General features: G+C 38.4%; 1 protein-coding gene across 1 annotated transcript in view; it reads right to left on the bottom strand.

Moving 5' to 3' along the window:
• GK5 (glycerol kinase 5) overlaps window positions 1-22,708 on the bottom strand; it is an 88,827-nt gene that overhangs the window by 20,788 nt on the left and 45,331 nt on the right. The window contains exons 6-11 of the mRNA XM_004385096.2: window positions 19,267-19,342; window positions 18,634-18,695; window positions 18,478-18,551; window positions 18,216-18,276; window positions 16,735-16,861; window positions 15,298-15,402 (exon numbers count right to left, since the gene is read on the bottom strand). Of these exons, the coding sequence (XP_004385153.2) occupies window positions 15,298-15,402; window positions 16,735-16,861; window positions 18,216-18,276; window positions 18,478-18,551; window positions 18,634-18,695; window positions 19,267-19,342 (505 nt within the window). The remainder of the gene's footprint in view (window positions 1-15,297; window positions 15,403-16,734; window positions 16,862-18,215; window positions 18,277-18,477; window positions 18,552-18,633; window positions 18,696-19,266; window positions 19,343-22,708) is intronic.

The following is a 22,708-nucleotide window of genomic DNA, read 5'->3' as shown; positions in this document are numbered from 1 at the left end:
TTTTCCTTCAACTCTTGGATAGCTCTGAACATTAGAGATTTGAATTCCCTATCAGGTAGTTCTACTGCTTTTTCTTCTACCGGAAAGTCATCTGGTGTTTTATTTTGGACACCTACTAGAACCATCCTGTCCTATTTTTTAATATGTTTTGAAATTGTCTGCTGTCTTCAGGACGTTCAGTAGTCATTTTCTTCATTTATTGATTGTAGATTTGTTTTGTCCTGCTTTTTTGTTTTATTTGGTTATGTCTGAGCAGGTGGACTGTGCACTCTTTGTTGTTTGCTCGTCTGTGGGCACGATAGTTTTCACCTCCTTGTCCAATGGGCAGGGCCAGTCACTCAGCTATGGTGCAGCAGGGCAGGTTCAGCTGAAGGGGAGGGGCTGACAGGGTGGGCTGGGAATCAGGGCAAAGCAAGTTCTGGTAGGCCATGCCTGTGCTGCTTGGGGGTGTGATGTTCAGTGCACAGTGCAGGTAGGCAGGAAGGAGGCGGGAGATTGTGATATGTGGAGCTAAGATAGGTATGGGAAAGAGGAGAGAAGAAACAGGAGCCAAAAACAAACAAAAAAGAGCACTAAGGGAGCTTGCCCTTGGAATGGAGAGATGAGAAACCGAGAAATGGAGAAAAACAAAAAGGAAAATAAATAAATAAATAAAAATTAGGAAAAAAAGCAAAGCAAAGCCCCCAGGGATCCCAAAGGTGCGGCTGTGAAGACCAGGAAAGCAGCTCCAAGGCCACGAAGTACAGCCTGGCTAGAAGGGGTAGAGATGTCACACAGCACCAGGTACTCGAGAGACAGGAAAAGAAGGCAAGTATAGAGAAACGAGAAACGGAGAAATGAAGAAAGACAAAAAGGAAAAAAGAAAAAAGAAATGCCCCTAGGGATTCCACTGGCGTGGCTGCACAGACTGGAGAAGTGACTCCCAAGATGCTCAGTACAGCCAAGCTAGAAGGGGTTCCCAAGCTGCAAAAAGAAAGAGAAAACAAACAAAACAAAAAAAAAGCCCTGAGGATCCCACCAGCATGGCATCGCGGGCTGGGAAAGCAGTTCCCCAGTCAAGCAGCACTTCACAACCTTTCAAGAAAAAGCAAAGATAGCACATGGAGCCAGGTGTTTGAGAGAAAGGAGGGGGAGGTGGTGAGAGGCACGGAAGAAACCAAAAGAAACAGAAAAAAGCAACACCAGCAACCCCAGGGAGCCGGCCAGTGTGGGCGGGGTGAACCCAAGCAGCGAGGGGCCAAAGCCAGTGTCTCCCGGCCAAGAGACTGCAGCAGGCAGGAAGCAGAGGAGGCCGAGTGGCGGGGAATAAGGGTGGGGGGTGGGAAAGCATATATCGCTGGTTACTGGGTGCTCTGTCTCCTGCTGGGAGCTCTGTGAAACTGCTTTCCCGTACTCTCTGTCCATTGATCTCTGACAGGAGTTCGAGATGGTGAATCCACACTGCATTAGCTGATAGGGACCTCCACACATCTCTCTCCTCGCTCTCTGTTCTCTGTCAGTTTCTTATTCCATTTGGTGCTTGGCTGAGTTCTTTATCTCTTCATTTGATGCTTAGGGTTCCATGATTGACATCTGTCTCTTACTTAGTTTTTCAGGTCTTTGCTATGAGGGACAGCGTGGTGCTTCTGTCTATAGCGCCATGTTGCTTGGCCCCTCTTGGCTGTAATCTTAATTGAAGCAGATTGCCAGGCTGTTTCTTCCACTGTACCACGGGGTGGGTTTGCACCACTCAGGGACTTTATTCTGTTATAGATGATCTCTATTTTTTTCCCTTGGTATAACAGCGTCATTTATCCAAAAAAAAAAAAAAATTTTTTAAACTAAATCAACACAAATGCCTTTCAATAGCTTATCCAAAAAAAAAAAAAAAAGTTTATTAATATTTATGCTTTTTCCTTTTTCCTTTCCTAAGAATAGGACAAGGACATAATCAGAATTGCCTGGAAGGCTTTTTCCAAAAAATGCGTGTCTCTCCCTCCCCCTTTCCGAATATTTGGCTACTCTCCTAACTCTCAACTGTTACTAATGGGAGTATATAGCGTCCCTTTGGTGCATAGGAGCCCTGGTGATGCAGTCATTAAGAGCTGGGCTGTAACCAAAAGGCAGCAGTTCAAATCCACTGGCTGCTCCTTGGAAACCCTATGGGGCAGTTCTACTCTGTCCTATAGGGTCAGTGTGAGTTGGAACTGATTTGATGGCAACAAGTTTGGTTGATGCACAAGAACAGAAAATGGTTCAGAAACGTTGTAAATATTTCTATTACCACATGCCAGTGTTTCTCCAGCTGGTGGTTTTTAAATCTATACTCAACAAAACAAATCATGTCCAAATGTCAAAAATTTAAATCAAGAAAAGATGTGGAAAACAAAGTAGATGGCTGGTCTGAGGAAAGTTTTTGGTAACAGACAGACAGCAGAAAAGAGATCTAGCTTATTTATATCCTTCACTTTCTGGTTCATCTTTTGCTGGAAGAATTTCTCTAAATAATTTTCCATTGAAAGTGTTTTCAAACGAGCTTGTTGATGAAAAGTCTTTTGGAGTAACACACTTCTTCCTGTCTCTCCCACTGGATGCAACGAAGAATCCTGAATGGAATCCACAGAGAAGCTATCTGAGGACTCTGAACAGTAAAGGTACCAGGCCCACTGGGGAACTCGAAGTACCACCACACTGGAAGTCAGTTTTCTGTTTTTGATTTTGTCTAATATCTCCTGGCCTAGACTCAGGAACAGCCTGAAACCTGAAACCTGGATCTGCACACGGGAACAAACATAAAGAACTTCAAGAGAAGCCCTCTCTTTCTGGTCTGAGGAGCAGGAGACAGGGGTCCCTACAGGGTGGGGGAAATTCCTCTGCTCATTGTCTCCTGTCCCACCTCCCAGGCATTCCTGTGGTGGCGGCCACAGCAGCCCAGCTGTGCAGGCACATAAAACTCCAAGCCAAGAGCATGGGGAATCCCCATTGCTCGCTTCTTGTTTTTCTTGGTTTCTCCTGCCCCAGGCCACAGGCAATATGTGGTTGCAGTGACAACCAATATGGCAGCGGAGGTGACTAAAACTCCAAGACAAGCGCATTATGGAAATTCTTGTTGCCTTTCTTCCTTCCTTTTTCTCCCTCCCCCACTGCTTTCCTTCTCTCTCAACCCGTTGACTAGGAACACTAAAGCCCCAGCTTTCTAGCCAGACGATCAGGATGGGGACCCTGAGACTCAGGAAGCATAGGGGAAGAAAGGAGCCCAGGAAAGTGATCCCATAAAGATCTGTAGGAACTCTTGTTCTCACCTCTGGGCTGCACATATGTAGATCTGACCCTGAACAACATCCCAAAGGCTTTGAGAACTGATCTCTGGGTGGACCATTACCCACACTGGCCAGTGGGTGGCACAAATGAGGGACAGATTCAAACAGCACCACAAAGGCTTTGAAAACCTAACTGACATCAGAACCACAGCCTATACAGAAGGTAGTTCGGAACTTGTGATCAGAACATATCCAAATTTATTGCCTGTTAAAACAAAAATATCAAAATTCTTCATAGGATTTAAACAAAATTCAGAGTCTCACACATAATATTCAAATTTTAGATATAATCTAAAATTAACCAACACATGAAAGACAAGGAAAGTCTTAATGACTTGCAAGGGAAAAGATAACAGACACCAACGCTAAGATGATATTGATGTTGGATTTACCAAACAAAGACTTTAAAGGAGTTACTGTGGTCATGGAGACCTGGTGGTGCAGTGGTTAAAGAGCTATGGCTGCTAACCAAAAGGATGGCAGTTAGAACCCACCAGCAGCTCCTTGGAAACCCTACTGGGCAGTTCTACTCTGTCCTATAGGGTCACTATGAGTTGGAATCGATCCAACGGCAGTGGGGTTTTTGGTTTATTGTAGCCAGACTCTGAGAAATAAGGATGAATGCTCTTGCAATAAGTGAGGCACAGAGAGTCTCAGCAAAGATATAGAAGATATGAAGAAAAACCAAATGGAAATTTTAGAACTGAAAAATACAATAATCCAAATTTAAAAATTCACTGTATGTGCTCAGTATCAGAATGGAGATAACAAAGAAAGAGTCAGCAAACTTGAAGATAGAGCAACAGAAATCATCTAAACGAGATAAAAAGCATTATAAAGCAAGAAGAGAACCTCAGGGACCCATGGCACAAATAAAAAACAAGGTCTAACATTTACATCATTTAATTCCCAGCATGAGAAAAGAGTGCAATACAAACAAAATATTTGCAGAAATAATGACTATACACTTCCTATAATAGGAGAAACAGATAGATCTACAGATTCAAAAAGCTCAGCAAATCCCAAACAAGATAAACACAAACAAATTCATGCCCAGACATATCATAATAAAACTGCTGAAAACTAACAACAAAGACAAAGTACCGAAAGCAGTCAGAGAAAAATGACACATCACATATTGGGAAACAAACATTCAAATGACTATGGACTTCTCACCAGAAACTAGGAAGGCTAAAGGCAGTGGAGCAACATCTCTGAAGTACTAAAAGAACTGTCAGCCCAGCAGAATTATCCTTCAGGAATAAAGACTAACTAAAGAAAGTTTCAAATGAAGGAGAATTAAGAGAATTTGTCGTCACTGTCGTCACTGGACATGTTTATGCAAAACAACGAATCTTGGCCTAAACCTCACTTTAATAAAAATTAACTAAAACTAAATCATATATCCATATAGGAAACAAACTATAAAACTCATAGATGAAAACATGGGAGAAAAATCTGTATGATCTTTGGTTTGACAAACTGTTCTTAGATTGACACCAAAAGTACAACCTATAAAATAAGAAGTTGATAAATTAAACTTCACCCAAACGAAAAACTTTCGTTTTAGCTAGGAAACACTATTAAGTTAAGAAATACTGTTAAGAAAATGAAAAGACAAGCTATAGTCTGGAAGAAAAGATTTGCAAAGAACATAAACCAAAAAGGATTTGTATTCAGATAAAAAGAGAGTATCAAAACAACCCAATAAAAAATACATGGAAGATCTGAACAGATACTTAAAGAAGATATATAGATGTCAAATAAGTACATGAAAAGATGCTTATGCTTATCTGGTATCTATCTATCTTCTTAGCCATTGGGGAAATGCAAATTAAAAAAACAATGAGACACCATTACACACCTAATAGAATGGCTTAAAAAAATTTTTTTAAATGACAATACCACGTACAGGAGTAACCTGAACATATGCATTGTTGGGGGATGCAAAATGGCACCGTCACTCTGGAAAACAGTTTGTCCGGTTTTTTGTTTTTACAAAGTTAAGCACACATTTATATGCATGTGTTAATATGAGACATATTAATATTGTGTTTATATGATCCAACAACCCCACCCTTAGGTATTTACCCCAGAGAGATGAAATCTTATGTTCACACAAAAACCCTGTACATGAATGTTAATAACGGCTTTATTCGTAATCACCAAAATCTGGAAACAACTGAGATGTCCTTCGGTGGAAGAAGAGATGAACAAATTGTGGTATCATATAATGAAAAACTTCTCAGCAAGAAAAAGGAATGAGCTATTTCTTGATACATACAAAATCATGGAAGAATGTCAAAGGCATTACGTTGAGTGAAAGAAACCAGTCTCAACTTGTTATATATTCTATGGTTTCACGAATATGACACTGTGGAAAAGGCCTCAGGGTGGGGCAAGAATTGACTACAAAGGAGTAGCACAAGGTAAATTTGGGGTGTGGTGAAAGTGTTTAGTATCCTGATTAGGGTGATGGTTATATCAGTCTTAAAACTAGTAGAACTATATACCAAAAGCAAAACACAGCACTCTGTGTGTGCATATTTCAGTCAACCATCACCATCTTGATCATGGCCATAGTTGCACGGCTGGAAATATTTCTCAAAATTCACTGAATACTTAACGAGGGTCAATTTAAATGTATGTAAATTAAACCTCAATAAAGTTAATTAAAAATAATATTTTTTTGCAAACATAGGAAAAGAGGTTCAACTTCATTCATAATAAAAGAAATGCTATTTAAATACTAAGATGGCATTTCTCGCCCATCCAAGTTGGCAAAAATTCAAAAGCTTGACAATACATATGATTAATGAGGCATGGAGACTCGGGGTGGCCTTGAGTTGGAATTTCATACATTGCTGGGGGAAATGCAAAATGGCACAGTTCCTATGGAGGGGAATTTGGCAGTGTCTAACAAAACTACAACGCATCTACCCTTTGACACAGCAATCCTACTTCTAGGAATTTATTCTTAAGATACACCACCAACAATATGAAAATACATATGTGCAAGCTTATTCATTGTAGCATCAATTGTATTTATAAAATACAGGAGACTGGCTGGATAAACTACGTACACAAACATAATGGAGTACTACGTAGCTGTGAAAAAGAATGAAGATCTCTATGGACTGATGTGAATTAATTCCCACTATATATTTGTAAATGAAATAGCAAAGTACAAAAGAGCATACATACCATACAACCTTTTGCGTGAAAAAGAAGCAAAAATAAGAAAACATATATGTATCTTCATGTTTTTGCAAAAAGAAACAGGAAAGATAAAAAAACTAATGAACTAGTTATCCACAAGAGGTGGGGAGACAGGATGAAAGGATAACAGAGGGCATCAACTTTTCTGAGTATACCTTTTTTATGGTCTTGACTTTGGAAATCATGTTAATGCTCCACATTAAAAGAATAACAATTTTAAAAGATGGAGAGGGGGACTACATAAAACCAAATAACAGAAACAAATGAATCTAATTCTATTTCAGATTAATAAAATAACATCATTGGAGAAAGAGAACAAAAAAGAACTAACCCAAGTAACTTTTGAATAGAATGCTTTGTCCATATATCCTTGATCTAAAGAAAACAAAACTGCAAACAACCTTGACCAAAGATTGCTTATTGTAGTGGTATTGGTCCAGCAATTTGGAAACAATTTTGTGTATATTTTAAGATTGAGGAAATGAATTATATATTAATATTTTGGGAAGTTAAGGTTCTCAGTGTAGAAAAAGGGAGACCCAAATATAGAACAGGGGAAGACCACTATGAACTCTTAAAAGTTGGACTGGAATTGGACGTACAATAAAAACCCATGATTTCTAATATACATACACACATACATACATGTATTTCCAGCTCTGCCCACTGAAAGGGCCTAAAGCAATGACCCTCTTGTTGTAGTAGTTGTTGTTAGTGGTTGTCAAGTTGATTTTGTTCGACTCATGGCAACCCCATGTGTGCAGAGTAGACTGCGACCCTTCGGAAGCAGACCACCAGGCCTTACTTGCAAGGTGCATCTGGGTGAGTTGGAACTGCCAACCTTTCGGCTAGTAGTCCACTGCTCAACCATGTGTGCCACCTAGAGCCTCCCAATGACCCCCTAGTCATTGTTTTCAAACACCATTTCCCACTAAAAAGAATCAGGGTTCATTGGAAAAGTGGTTAATTCCATGGTGGGGGTAGGAAAAACACAAGGTAAACTTGGAACATATTATGCCAGAAATATTTAAGAAAATGCTCAAGATAATAGATGCAGACACTTAAAAAGGCATTGAACCAGTTTAGGGGCCTTCCCGCACCAAATCTGGGGCAATCTGAGCATGAGAAAAACAGGAACTATAAAAATTATAACCTGTTAAATAAAAAAAGAAACTATGAGCCCACACCAATAATAAATAGGTAAACAAACAGGGGAGAAGGGAAAGCTCTTCCTTACACAACAGAATGCTAACTAATAAATACAGAAAAAATGAATGAGTTAAAAACCACCATTTTGCAACCATCTTAGTGAAAACAGATTCAGGTAAGACTCATCAATGAATGCTAAATTTAGGGGCTGGGGGAATTTTGATGAGAAATGGGATGTCTTGCTATCTCCCAACAAATTATTTATTACAAAAGGGAAAACAGTAATTATACTATGCAGAAACCGGAAAACATCTTACACAAGTGAACGACAATAACATTCAAAAATGGGTTAAGTGGTGGACACCATGTGTCTCCTGATATAAATCCTGAGAAGGAGACAGCATTGCTTACGTACTATTCCGGCCAGAGCTGCAGAGCCTGGGTCTAGTCACGTGAGACTCAAACGGAGCAGCGTTCTAGAAAATAACTGACCTATATGCTTCAAAAATGTCAATGGCATGTAAGACAAAGAAAGGCTGAAAAAACTGTCCCAGGTTAAACGAGACAATAAGTGATCTTGGACTGGATTCTGTATTAGGGAAAAAATGACCGTGAAGGACATTACTTGTTTTACGACACTTTATTAGAGGGCACCTAACAAAACTGGAATACGGATGACAGAACTGACAAAAGTATTATAGCCAGTGTTAAATCTCCTAAAATTAATGATCATAACCATAAAATTAATAACCATACTGTAGACATGTAAGAGAATATTCTTGTCGTTAGGAAATACACAATGAACTAATACAGGGTTAGGAGTGTTTGCATACTCTGTATTCTCAAAGGGCTCAGAAATTTATGTAGATGTAGATATTCATCTATCCTATAGCACATAAGTAGAGCCCTGGTGGCACAGTGGTTAAGAGCTCAGCTGCTAACCAAAAGGTCAGCAGTCTGAATCCACCAGCCGCTCATTAGAAACCATATGGGGGCAGTTCTACTCTGTCTTATAGGATCACAATGAGTTGGAATTGACTCGATGACAACAGGTTTTTTATAGCATACAAAATGGACAGATAGGTGATTGATGGATGGATGGATAGATAATGCAAACATGGCAAAATGTTAAAAATCGACAAAGGTGGGTAACGGATATACAAGAGTATTTGTACTATTCTTACAACTTTGCTCTAAATTTGAAATTATTTCAAAATAAAAAGTGAAAATAGGTCTCATTTTCTCCTCTTTATGTATGTGTATGTATATGTAGCCAGTGAAACAGATTTAGTTTATTAATTTTACTTTTTATTTCTCAATGTTATCGTTGTATATCACCCTTTTGTGGCTTGGAAGTTTATTATGCTTCTCTCTCTCTCTCTCTCACTTTTTTCTTTCTTTTTAACAAGCATTCATCATTCTCCCCTCAGTACTGTTTTTACAGAATACAGGCATTTTCTTCCTTTTTTTTTTGACAGTGACAAATTATGTTTCAAATTTGTTTTCCTTGGCCCTAGTATTACTTAAGAAAAGACATTCAAATTTCCATGTGGTCAAATACCACATAACCGCTGTTTTTACTCTTCAATTCTAACTGTATTACATAACAGGCTGAGATATTTACCCTTTTGCTTTTCTAAACATGGCACTGAGAACAGGATTTGTGTGTGTGTGTGTGTGTTTGTGTGTGTGTGTTTTGAAAGTGATCTATATGGACCTCAGAAGTATGCATAAACGAACAGGCTGAAGAACAGAAAAAATGTATACTCTTGTCTGTTCCTAACAGCTGTCTGCCCCCCAAGTTACACATCATGGACTTAAACGCACTTATGGGAAACAAAAACAAACTATTTTGAAATATTTAACAGAAACATTACTTTCTTTTGTAGAACAACCATACACACACGTAAAATTGTTAAGCCTGGCTTATTTAGCGGCTCTTTTTAGTTTTCAGGTAACTTCGGTCTCTTAAGGGGATATCCAAAACTATGTTCTTAACGTATGGAAACAGTGTTTACATTACGGTTGCTGTTTTGGGGTGCCATCGAGTCCATTTTCGACTCATAGCAAACCCATGTGACAGAGTAGAACTGCCCCATAGGGTTTTCTAGGGAGCACTGATGGTGCAGTGGTTAAGAGCTCGGCTGCTAACCAAAAGGTTGGCAGTTTGAATCCACCAGCTGCTTCTTGTACAAGAGCAGTTCAAATAAAATAAAACAAAAAGAAGTCTGCACTGCTACTAAAAAAATTCTTTTTAAAAATCTCTTTATTTGAAAAACACTTTCTTGTGCACTTCACTTTCTCCATTTTGAGATCTTTGTTCTCACTATTCCTTTTAGCTAAAGTAAATCTTCTGGAATAATTTCCTCAGAAAGTACATATTGCATGTCTGAGTATGTCCAAGAAATGTCTCTTTTGTCCTCAGTATCAATGATATCTTTGCCAGGCACTGGAATTTGGCTCATTTTCCTCTTTTCTCTGTAGTGTGTACACATTGTTCCATTTTCCAAATGTTACAATTAACTTCCATGCCAGTCTGATTTTTTTCCTTTACAAATAAACTGTTCTTCGTGTCTCAGAGCTTTTCTTTATCCTTGGGATTCAGACAATTCATCCGGATATAACTATCTAAGTCTGTGCCTTTTTTTAAAACCCTGCGTCGCACTTGATGAGCCATGTCAGTCTGAAAACTCAGGTTTTTCGTCAGCTCGAGTAAGTTTGTTTTCAATTATTACACTGTACTGTATTAATTTTCCACCTTTTGGAAAAGCCGTGTTCCAGGAAAGGCACTATTATTTACCTATATCATTGCTGGTCTTTCTTCCACATCTCTTACCCTTCAGTTCTAATTTCATTTTCTTTCTTTTTAATTTTTAAATTCTTCCTGATCCCTATTTACATTTGCAGCGTTGTCCATTCTTGTACATTGTATGTATCATGGTTTCTGTTCTTTGAAGTGCTTATGTTTTCCAAACGTTTCTTTGCAATAGCTTCTTTTATCCCTTTAAGAGTTTTTACCAGGGTTTCTTGGTTTTTGTTTTCTTTTTCATTTTCTGTTTCTTGCATTACATGTGCCTCTGAAGGAGCCATTCAGCTTGGTCACCTTCCTTTAAGAGATGCTATGTTCTTAAATACTTTTGTGCTTTCTTACTCAGGCCAGGCTTTGGGGTTGGCAGGAGTGAGAGGTAAGGCAGTGTGTTTCCCTTGGCTCGGGTTTCTCCAGGTATGAGTGTGAAAGATTAGGCTCCCCCTCTCAGCTGGGAAGGGGAGCAGTTCACCCAAGCAGTGCTGATATTCACTGTTAGTGGGCTCTCTCAGGGCTGCGTGTGACAGATGGGCCGTGCCAGCTCCTTCTCTCCACATGCTGAGGGGATTCTCTTGGCTCAACAGGCAGGACCCCTAGAGAATATCTACAGGGTTCTTATCATTTCTAGTATTTTCACCAATAGCACTCAGATGCTGCCTGCCACCCCCCATGCACTTTGGGTCTACACAGTCTCCTTGAGAACTGAAGGCTTCACTCGTGTTTGACCTCCACTCCTGCTCCCGTAGTGAGCCCCTCTTATCTACTGTGTGTCATCCCAGCAGGAAGTAGAGGGAGGCAGGGTCATGAACTACACTCAGACTACCATCTTCTCTGAATCCTACTCACTATCAGTCACATTTAACTATTTACCACCACCTAAAATTAGTTCATACGTAAGACGATGCTTATATCATTTCTTCTAATGAGGGAGATTGCATCTCTCTCGGGAAGGTATCGGAGAGAAGAACCAGTTTCCTTTATTTCTAGTAAACAAGGATGCTGGGTAATTTTAAGTGTGTACTGGAAGTCTTGTGGGGATTGCCTAGAGCAGGCAGATGTGACATGTACCAATTAAAAGTGATCTTGCTAAGGAAAGATGTCCCCTGACCCTTGTTACCGAAGGACAGCACAGACGGGAACTGCCTCAACTGCAGAGAAGGAATAAGGCACTCTTTCAGTCCCCTGACTAGGTCATGATCTTCCATGCCTGAGGTCTTCCACACTGCTTCTCTCTGCTTGGAGCACTTCTTGACCAACTGCTTCCCCACCTGCCATCTACTCTACTCTTCCCTCCAGGCTCAGCTGAAACACGACTCCTTTAAAGAAGTCTTCTGGTTCTCCAGGAGTCCCTCGGTGGCTCAAACAGTTAAACGTTCAACTACTAAGTAAAAGGTTGGCAGCTCAAACCCACCTCAGAAGACAGGCCTGGTGATCTGCTTCCAAAAGGTCATAGCCTTGAAAACCCTATGGAACACAGTTCTACTCTGCATGTATGCGGTCACCATGAGTGGAAATTGACTCGATGGCAACCGGTTCATTTTTTTGTTTGTTTGTTTTCTAATTCTCCAGACAAGACAAAGTCCTCCCTTTAGAAGGAGATCATTGATCCCGCTACCACTTCTCTTTCCTGTTACTTAACACTAATGCTTTTTATTAAAAAAATTGTTCATTTAATATATGTCTTTCCTACTAGACTATAGTCTCTATGAGTAAAGGGACAGTGTTTATCCACTGGTGTCCCCCCAGAACCTAGCCCAATTCCACGTATATACCAAGCACTCAAATATTTGTTAATTGAATAAAAGCTAGAAGACATCAAAATATTTATAAGACTGAGATCTCAAAATCAAACAAAGAGTGAAGGGGACCAGAAATGGACCAAATCAAAAAAAAGAGTGGTAACTGCATGGAGACCCAAATATGGCAGCTAACATAGAAGGATAAAGGAAAAAAAAAAGGGACAGAGAACTGGCCTGAGTCAAAACGATTAAGAAAATAAATCTAAAAGTCAAGATGAGACTGGTTTAAAATAGCTTTTTATCTAAGCCCGAGTTGTTCGACTCAGCAAAGTGGCACAAAGAAGCCACCATTCAGAGTGGAACAAGCCCATCACACTAGACAAAGACATAAAGGCTCAGAACCAGCAGAGTTCACACATCTTAAGGGACGTGGTAAGGTTATTCACGCTCTTATGGACTACGTTTCTCCTGAATAAAATTTAGTTCATTTTTTTTAATATGCCCATTAGAATGACTCCGCAGAACAGAAAGGGAGATACTGAAACAAATGTTGACTTTCTGGGTAAATTTCAGGCAGATACACACCATTAATATTTAGCTATGACAATGACTGAAACATTAAGATAAATAATTGATCACCCTCCAGTTAGACCAGTAGTCCTGTGTTCCTGCCAGAGTTGGGACTGGCCTTCAGGAGGGGTTTGTTAACTAAATATAATCACTTTTCTAGGTCAGGGTCATTAAGTCCCATCCCCCTTTGAGAATTACAATGAATGAGCTTCAACCCAGCTAAGCGGTGGAAATGATTCCCACTGATAATATGCACATAATGTCACACGGAACTTGGGAACATTTTTTTTTTAAACTGATGAATGTGAAATGAACCATGCTGCTTTTTTCTTTGCATCTTATGGGAGGGTGTAAAATTAATAAAAAGCATATGTAAAAGAAAAGAAATATGTGACTCATATTTTCTACTTCTGATCATCTATAGGTGTTGGTGAAGAATATTGCATATACCATGGACTGCCAGAAGAACGAACAAATTTGTCTTGGAAGACATACAGACAGAATGCTCCTTAGAAGTGAGGATGGCGAGATTTCATCTTACCTATTTTGGACATGTTATCAGGAAGGACCAGTCCTTGGAGAAGGACATCATGTTTGGTAAAGTAGAGGGTTAGCAAAAGAGAGGAAGACCCTCAACAAGATAGATTGGCACAGTGGCTATAGCAATGGGCTCAAGCATAACAACAATTGTGAGGATGGCGCAGGATGGGGCAGTGTTTCGTTCTGTTGTACACGGGGTCGTTATGAGTCGGAACCAACTTTACGGCACCTAACAACAACAACAGTTGTCTAAAGAGATGTGTTCAGAATATTAAAATACATTTTAGAAGGAGGAGACTTTTAAACGATAAAGAGCTTTGAAAATAAGTAGTTTTATGCTTATAATGCAGGTGCAGTCTTAGAGAGAAAGGAAGAAAGGAAGAAATTGGCTGGTATGCTCATCCTGGAGTGTACATTTTCTGTCAATAGAACTATTTTTGTCTTTAAACAAATCAGCTTAGTTCAAATCAACAAAGTAAAAAGTCAAAGTCTGCTCCAAAATTTAATCATCAGTGATAACCACTGTTAAATATTTTTTGTATATAACATTTAACACTTTCTACACTAAATATGGTTACATAATGTACAGGCTGTTCACTATTCAAAATAGCCAAAAAGTGGAAACAACCCAAATGTCCATTTATAAACGATGAATGGATATATTGTGGTGTATCCCTACAATGGAATATTATTCAGCAATAAAAGGAAACGAAGTAGTCACACATGCTACAACATGGACGAACCTTGAAAACATTATGCTAAGGGAAAGATGCCAAACGTACAAGACCACATATTGTATAATTCCATTCATGTGAAATGTCCAGAGTAGGCAAATCCATAGAGATTGAAAGTAGATCAGTGGTAGTTTAGGATTAGGGGTTTCGGAGGGTAGAGGTGAATGGAAAGTGACTGCTAATGGGTATGGGGTGTCTTTCAGGGAGGACAGAAATGTTCTAAAATTAGATTGTGATGATGGTTGCATAATCCTGTGACTATACTAAAAAACAATGAATTGAACTGTACACTTTACATGGATGAATTATATGGCATGTGAATCATATGTCAATAAAGCAGTTTAAAAAAAGGCCAAAAAAATTTTATACAAGCTGTCCTATACCTGCTTCACCCCCTCCCTAATATATCATGGCCAATGCTCCATGTCAATAAGATAGGCAACTACATTGTTATTTTTAAGTGACTGCACAGTGTTCCTCTGTAAGGATACACTGACATTTATTTATTCAGTGCTTTATTATTAAACAGGAACTTGTTTCCCATTGCTTCATTAAACACTCACGTATGGGCACACGACTCTCTACATGTGTATAATTATTTTCTTAGCAAAGAGAAGAACTGAAGGGCAAAGGGCTTGCACTCTTTAAAATGATGCAAATTGCTGGATGGTACTCCAGAAAGGTTACACTAATTAACACTCATCCTAATGGAAAACAAGAATACTTTTTTCTCTACGTTCCCACCAATGCTAAGCATCATCAAACTTGGTAACATTTGACATATGGTAAGTAATATAATTTTTTAAATGTGTATTTCTTTGAATATTGAATTTGAGCAGCATCTCATAGCAGTCATTTGATTTCTTTCATGAAATAACTGTACTTTTATGCTTTGCCCATTTTTGGTCTTTTTTATTGATTTTTCTGACACATGCTGAACGTTGTTTTTTTTTACCAATTTGTCTTTTCATTTTGCTTATGACATGTATTTTCCTATGCATGTTAATATTTTATACACTCAGATCTATTATTCTTTTTGTTTATGGGTCCTGGCCTTAAAACCTAGCCTTTCACCATCCCAATATCATAAAAATATGATCCTATATTTTATTTCTAGTACATGCCACTTTATTTTTATGTTTATTTGAACAATCCAGTCATTCTCTACTGATCTGCAATCCTGTGGCATCCTTGAATTCTCTGAGTTCTGGTTTGTGAAACCCATTTAAAAGAAAACTTACTTAACTGTTGAGCCCATTTTATAGCAGTACCAGTGCCTCCTGCATTGCTTTCAGCTAAGCAGACAACTTCTTGTCCAATCTTCCACCCAATCAATGGATAAAAACCTTTAAAAAAAAAAAAAGAAAAATCAAAGCAAGTCGTATAATAAATACATAATTCACTACAGAGACTTCTACAATGCAACTATTTCATTATCTCAAAAAATAGCAAAGTAGCTCTGAAGTTAGATTGCCTGAGTTCAAATCCCAGCCCCTTCACACTTCTTAGCTGGGGTCTTGCAAGTCCTTAACCTCTTAGCCCCAGTTTCCTCAACTGTAAAACAGCCTACCTCAGAGAGTTGTTGTGAGAATAAATGGAGTTAATACATATAAAGAAGTTAGCACAGTACCTGACATATACGATGAACAATAAATAGTAAACTTTATTAGCTATAGAGATGTCTTTGTCCCTAGAAACACAGAAGCATTTTAATTGAGAAATAAAAGGTTATTATGAGATTGGCTTGCTAGAGAAATTACTATGTTATTGTGTTTATCCATGGTTTCTAAACAATGTTCCTAAATGGAAACAGCCTCATGCAGTGATCAACATTTTCTAGCTTCCATTCTCCCAATTAGGGAAAAAGGAAGAGCTTGAGCGGAGATGGAAGTGGGAAGATTTATAAAAACCGTCTCTTAGTAAGCAGATTAGGGGAACAGAGCCCCAGACTAAGAGCCTCAGCCCTGCTGAAGTGGTTCCCCAGGTGGGATCTTCTTGGTGTGCACATCTCAGGAGGTCCTTTCTGAGGGAGAGCAAATTCCTAGCAATGGTCATCAAAACCCTAAACATGCATGGCCACTAGTTGAGAATTACCATCCCAAAAAATTTCATAGAAAAAGAATTTTGTAAGACATAAAAGAAAAATAGAATTAGAGGCCTAGTAAGATGAGAATACTTGGTGGCTCAGTGGTTAAAGTGCTCAGCTGCTAACCAAAATGTCAGTGGTTCGAACCTACCAACTGCTTTGTGGGAGAAAGATACGACACTCTACTTCCATAAAGATTACCGCCTTGGAAACCCTATGCGGCAGTTCTAGTCTGTCCTATAGGGTCACTATGAGTCAGAATCGACTCGATGGCAATGGATATTTTTGGTTTAAGACATCTTAAACAAATATAATATATATTATAGACAAATATTTGGCAAACTGACAAAAATATTGTAATCTTTGTGGATTTCTCTATAACATCTTTCTCATTTTTTGTAATATCTTTCCCCTAAATATGCTTTTAATTTAAAGAAAAAAAGGGAAATAAGGACTAGTTGTCTCTCAGAATAATAATAAAAAATATGTTACAGAATATCCTTAACATAAATCAAAAGTCTGAGTATCACAAAAGTTAAATATGAACCAAAGAAGTGATGCTTTATTAACAAACAGGGTAAATTCTATTTACCTCCAACAGTCTGTAGAAGGTTCTTTCCAGTATTAATATCCAAAAACGTCCCGGTTCCCATGGTTAACTTCACATCTCCTGTATGGAAGCAACACTCTCCAAACATGGCTGACTGCTGGTCAGCTACCTGCCAAAAATGTTTAAACGTAAGGCCTACTGTCCTTAGCACCAGCACGCATCCTTGTATCCCATTGCCTCAGTTATCCTATTTTTATAATTAAACTTTTTATTTTCTCCCTTTTCCTTAAAAAAATAAAAATCCCCTAGGAGAAGAGGGAACAACAACCATAGACTAGGAGTCCCTCGAGGACTAACATTGTGTGGATAACTAACTCATGTCTCGGGAATTCCTAATGAGCAACCTACTTCATGACTTTTAAGCATTATATGAGTAATCCTAGAAATAAAGGTCAGAATAAAAATTGTGCAGAAGAAAAGCTTTTCATCTTCAACTTAGAGGTTTTACTCGTTTATCAAAATAACTGACCTCACACATTTCTCTTTTAATAAGAGCCATAGGTTTATGTTTAACTGTAAATAGATTTAAGTCAGAACCATATATATCCCAAGTCTTTCCTTTTTGTTCAAAAAGAAAAATTATAACATTCTGTAAATTTAGCTAAATGTAGGTATACATATAGCAGTATTTTAAGGAGCAAATTCATCTAAAAAAACCGTTTTCACTAATCTATATCTCTTCTAGCCATACGTTAATTTACATTTCAGCTTACACTTAGATTGAAGAAGACTGAGACTCTCTAAATGACCATGAATTTGTAACTTGGCAATTAAATTCCTTTTCCCTTGCCTTTTTCCCCTGGCTGCTGTGAAGACTGTCCATCCAGGGACAGGGACGGGTGGTCTATATGTCTTGCTTAAACTGTCATAGGAAATCAAAGACAAAGCCTGAGTTTCTGCAATTTCTCCAACAGGTGGCAAATCCTTGGGGTTCTCCAACTTCCTGACTCTTTCATCCAGCCAGAGAGAAAGAAAATAATCAAGGAAGGACCCTTAAAATTCAGAAACAGCTCATTTTTCATTCCTCCACAAGTTTCCCTACTGGTAGTAGCTGCTGGCTAAGGATCCTATAAAATGTAAATACAACTTTCTTCTTTAGTTAAAACTTTCCTATCACTGTTTATGGCTACATTGTATCAAGTATAAACTAAGCATTTTCCCTATCAATGTTTTTTGTCTCAGAGTATCAAACATAAACCAAACATAACTCAGGATATAATATTTTAAACAAATTTAACAGTTTTCTGAAAAACCAATATACCCAGAAGTCAGAAAAGTTTATGAAGCACTTCCATGATTAGAAGACTCCAGGGCCCTTTAAATTAAAAAGGAAAAAAAAAGAGAGATACTTTAATTTTATTCTGGCAAAGATCTTTTGTTTCTCTTAAATCAAGACCCAGCTATTCATATATATTTATTCAATTTACACTATGCAAAGAGAAACCCTCAAGTTTTCAACTTACCAAGGCCGTGATTGGTATAGGCACACCAAATATCTCTTCATCCACTGTTCCAAAATTGTGGCTTCAAATAAAATTGATCAAAAAGTCATTGCTTTAGAAAGATGAATTCTAAAATACAGCAAATTGTTTTTATCATAGGTCAAAAGTTATATAAAATGAACACACAAGCACCTCAAACATGTAATAAAATGTTTTTCCCTCCCAAGGCAAAATGAATTCAGGGACAATTTTGCTAGTTTCTATGTCTGATGCTCATTATTACCTCGTGTCCCTCACGGGAGGCAGAAGAGAGAGTGGTATCGAAAGCAGGGAGGCAATGAGCCTGCTCCAACACATCTAGCATAAAAATAGGCCATGAGAATCCAACCTAAATTACACAAATTGGCGATTCAAAGAGAAGGAAAAAAAAAATCTTTACCTCATATGAGTCAAAAAGTCCAGTTGTACTGGCATTTGAAAAATCTGTGGCATATTCAGAACCTAAATTTACATTGAAAATAATACATTCTTTATCAGGTAGTGTAAATAAACACCTGTTGCTGGTTTATAATCTAGAACTTTGTCCATTCCCAAATTCATTCTAACACTGGATTTCCAGTGCAAAGTCTCCAGAGCAATTTCCCACTTCATCTTTATGAACTTTATAGCTTACAAAATCATCTTCATACATGTTGTCACTTTGTGATTCCCAATTTAAACTGAGGACAAAGGGTCAGAGGTGCTAAGTGATTATCTGCAGTTATACCAGTTGCAAAGTGACAGACTTGGTACTGAACATAAGTCTTGCCACTTTTGAAACTGTGACTGTCCCCCAGTCTTGTATTCAAGGTTTCATCGTAATTTTAAAATTACCCTCCTCTAACAACAAATCTAAAGTTCATCTAGCTTCACTGCAACATGTAATTATTAGGGTACCAAACAGCAGTATGTCTGGGATACAGGAAGGGAAAAGACAGGAAAAAAGTAACTTCTACTTCTTCTTTTTTTAGACAAATTTTTTCTGTCAAATTTCAGATCCTTGAGGTAGAGCTGATTATCAGGTCATCTTTACCTTTCGTGAGCTTATGTAACAGCCAAGTATCAACAGTCCCAAAGCAGCAATTGCCTTCTTCAACTGCCTTTTGCACCTTGAAAACACAATAGCACCAAAGCAATCAAAAAAGGCTAAATTATTAACTGCAACATTGAATGCAGAGTAGCAGATACAGTATAATCCCATTTTTTAAAAAAAAATAGAATGTAACAAATATATTTCTATAAGGTTCCTGGGTAGAACGAAAGGTTTGCAATCCACTGCTGCACTAACTTAAAGGTTGGCAATTTGAACCCACTCAGTGGTACCACAAAAGAAAAACCTGGCAATCTGTTTTCATAAAGATTACAGCTAAGAAAACCCTATGTAGCAGTTCTACTCTGTGATACCTGAGGTTTCCATATGTCAGCATTGGCTCGACAACAGCAGGTTTGGTTTTTCGGTTTATGCATATATAAAATACATTTTATGTGTATATTTATACACACACACACACACATATACATCTCTATGTATATGTAATATACATTTTTATGTGTAAATTCCACTACTCATCAGTCAGTTTCTAGTACTGTGGTGGTTTGCATGTTGCTGTGATGCTGGAACTTATGCCAACAGTATTTCAAATACCAGCAGGGCTACCTATGGTGGCTCCAGGCTAAGACAGACTAGGCAGAAGGACCTAAGATCTACTTCTTAAAAAACTGGCCAGTGAAAACCTTATGATAGCAGTGGGACATTGTCTGGTATAGTGCTGGAAGATAAACCCCTCAGGTTGGAAGGCACTCAAAATACCACTGGGGAAGAGCTGCTTCCTCAAAGTAGAGTCAATCTTAATGACATGGATGGAGTCAAGCTTTCAGGACCTTCATTTGCTGATGTGGCATGACTCAAAATGAGAAGAAACAGCTACAAAAATCCATTTAATAATCAGAACGTGGAATGTACAAAGTACAAATCTAGGAAAACTGGAAGTTGTCAAAAATGAAACGGAATGCATAAAGATCGATATTCTAGGCATTACTGAGCTGAAATGGACTGGTATCTGCCATTGTGAATTGGACAAGGTCTACTATGCCGGGAATGACAAATTGAAGAGGAATGGCGTTGCATTCATCATCAAAAAGATTTCATGATCTATTCTGAAGTACAAGGCAGTCAGTGATAGGTTACTATCTACATGCCTACAAGGAAGACCAGTTAATGTGACTATTATTCTAATTTACACACCAACCACTGATGCCAAAGATGAAGAAACTGAAGATTTTTACCAATATCTTCAGTCTGAAATTGATCAAACATACAATCAAGATGCATTGGATAATTACTGGTGATTGGAATGCGAAAGCTGAAAACAAGGAACAAGGATCAGTAGTCAGAAAATATGGCCTTGGATAGAAATGACACTAGAGGTCTCATGATAAAATTCTGCAAGACCAATGATTTATTCATTGCAAAAACCTTTTTTCAACAACACAAACGGCGACTATACACATGGACATCACCGTATGGAATCAAATCAACTAAATCTGGGGAAAGAGAAGATGGAGAAGCTCAGTATCAAGAGTCAGAACAAGGCCAGGGGCCGACTGTGGAACAGACCATCAATTGCTCAGATGCAAGTTCAAGTTGAAGCTGAAGAAAATTAAAACAAGTCCACGAGAGCCAAAGTACGACCTTGAGTATATCCCACCTGAATTTAGAGGCCATCTCAAGAACAGATTTCACTCACTGAACACTAATGACCGAAGACCAGAGGAGTCGTGGGATGACATCAAGGACATCATACATAAAGCAAAAGGTCATTAAAAAGACAGGAAAGGAAGAAAAGACCAAAATGGATGTCAGAAGAGACTCTGAAACTTGCTCCTGAATGTTGAGTAGCCAAAGCAAAAGGAAGAAATGATGAAGTAAAAGAGGTGAACAGAAGATTCCAAAGGGCAACTTGAGAAGACAAAGTAAAGTACTACAATGAAATGTGCAAAGACCTGGAGTTAGAAAACCAAAAGAGAAGAACACACCCAGCATTTCTCAAGCTGAAAGAACTGAAGAAAAAAATTCAAGCCTCAAGTTGAAATACTGAAAGATTCTGTGGGCAAAATATTGAACGATGCAGGAAGCATCAAAAGAAGATGGAAGGAATACACAGAGTGACTGTACCAAAAAGAATTGGTCAACATTCAACCATTTCAGGAGGCAGCATATGATCAAGAACTGATGGTACAGAAGGAAGAAGTCCAAGCTGCACTGAAGGTACTGGTGAAAATCAAGGCTCCAGGAATTGACAGAATACCAATTGAGATGTTTCAACAAACAGATGCGCTCACTCGTCCGTGCCAAGAAATTTGGAAGACAGCTACCTGTCCAACCCACTGAAAGAGATCAATATCTGTGCACATTACAAAGAACAGTGATCCAATGAAATGCAGAAATTTTCAAACAATATCATTAATATCACACAAAAGTAAAATTTTGCTGAAGATAATTCAAAAGCAGTTGCAGCAGTCCATCAACAGGGAACTGCAAGAAATTCAAGCTGGATTCAGAAGAGAACATGGAATGAGGGATATCATTGCTGCTGTCAGATGAATCTTGGCTGAAAGCAGAGAATACCAGAAAGATGTGTCTACCTGTGTTTTACTGAATATGCAAAGGCATTCGACTGTGCGGATCACAACAAATTACGGATAACGTTACGAAGAATGGGAATTCCAGTACACTTAACTGTGCTCATGCAGAACCTGTACATAGACCAAGAGGCAGTCATTTGAACAGAACAAGGGGATACTGAGTGGTTTGAAATCAGAAAAAGTGTGTGTCAGGGTTATATGCTTTCACCATACTTATTCAATCTGGATGCTTAGCAAATAAGCCAAGAAGCTGGACTATATGAAGAAGAAGGTGGCATCAGGACTGGAGGAAGACTCATCAATGACCTGCAATATGCAGATGACACAAACTTGCTTGCTGAAAGCAGAGGACTTACTGATGAAGATCCAAGACTGATGAAGATTCAGGCCTTCAGTACAGATTACACTTCAAAATAAAGAAAACAAAAATCCTCACAACTGGACCAGTAAGTAACATCATGATAAACAGAGAAAAGATTGAAGTTGTCAAGGACTTCACTTTACTTGGATCTACAATCAATGCCCATGGAAGCAGCAGTCAAGAAATCAAACGACGAAATGCATTGAGCAAATCTGCTGCAAAAGAGCTCTTTAAAGTATTAAAAAGCAAAGCTGTCACTTTGAGAACTATGGTATGCCTGATATGCATGCAAAAGTTGGACAATGAATAAGGAAGACCAAAGGATAGATGCCTTTGAATTATGGTGTAGGTGAAGACTATTCAGTATACTATGGACTGTCAGAAGAGTAAACAAATCTGTCCTGGAAGAAGTATGGCCAGAATGCTCCTGTGAAGGGAAGATGGTGAGACTTCGTCTCACTTACTTTGG

The sequence above is a fragment of the Trichechus manatus genome, unplaced genomic scaffold, assembly GCF_000243295.1.
Source record: "Trichechus manatus latirostris isolate Lorelei unplaced genomic scaffold, TriManLat1.0 scaffold00132, whole genome shotgun sequence".
NCBI classification, from domain to species: Eukaryota; Metazoa; Chordata; class Mammalia; order Sirenia; family Trichechidae; genus Trichechus; species Trichechus manatus.
The sequence above is the reverse complement of the archived record's forward strand: the minus strand, read 5'-3'. Positions and strand labels throughout refer to the sequence as shown.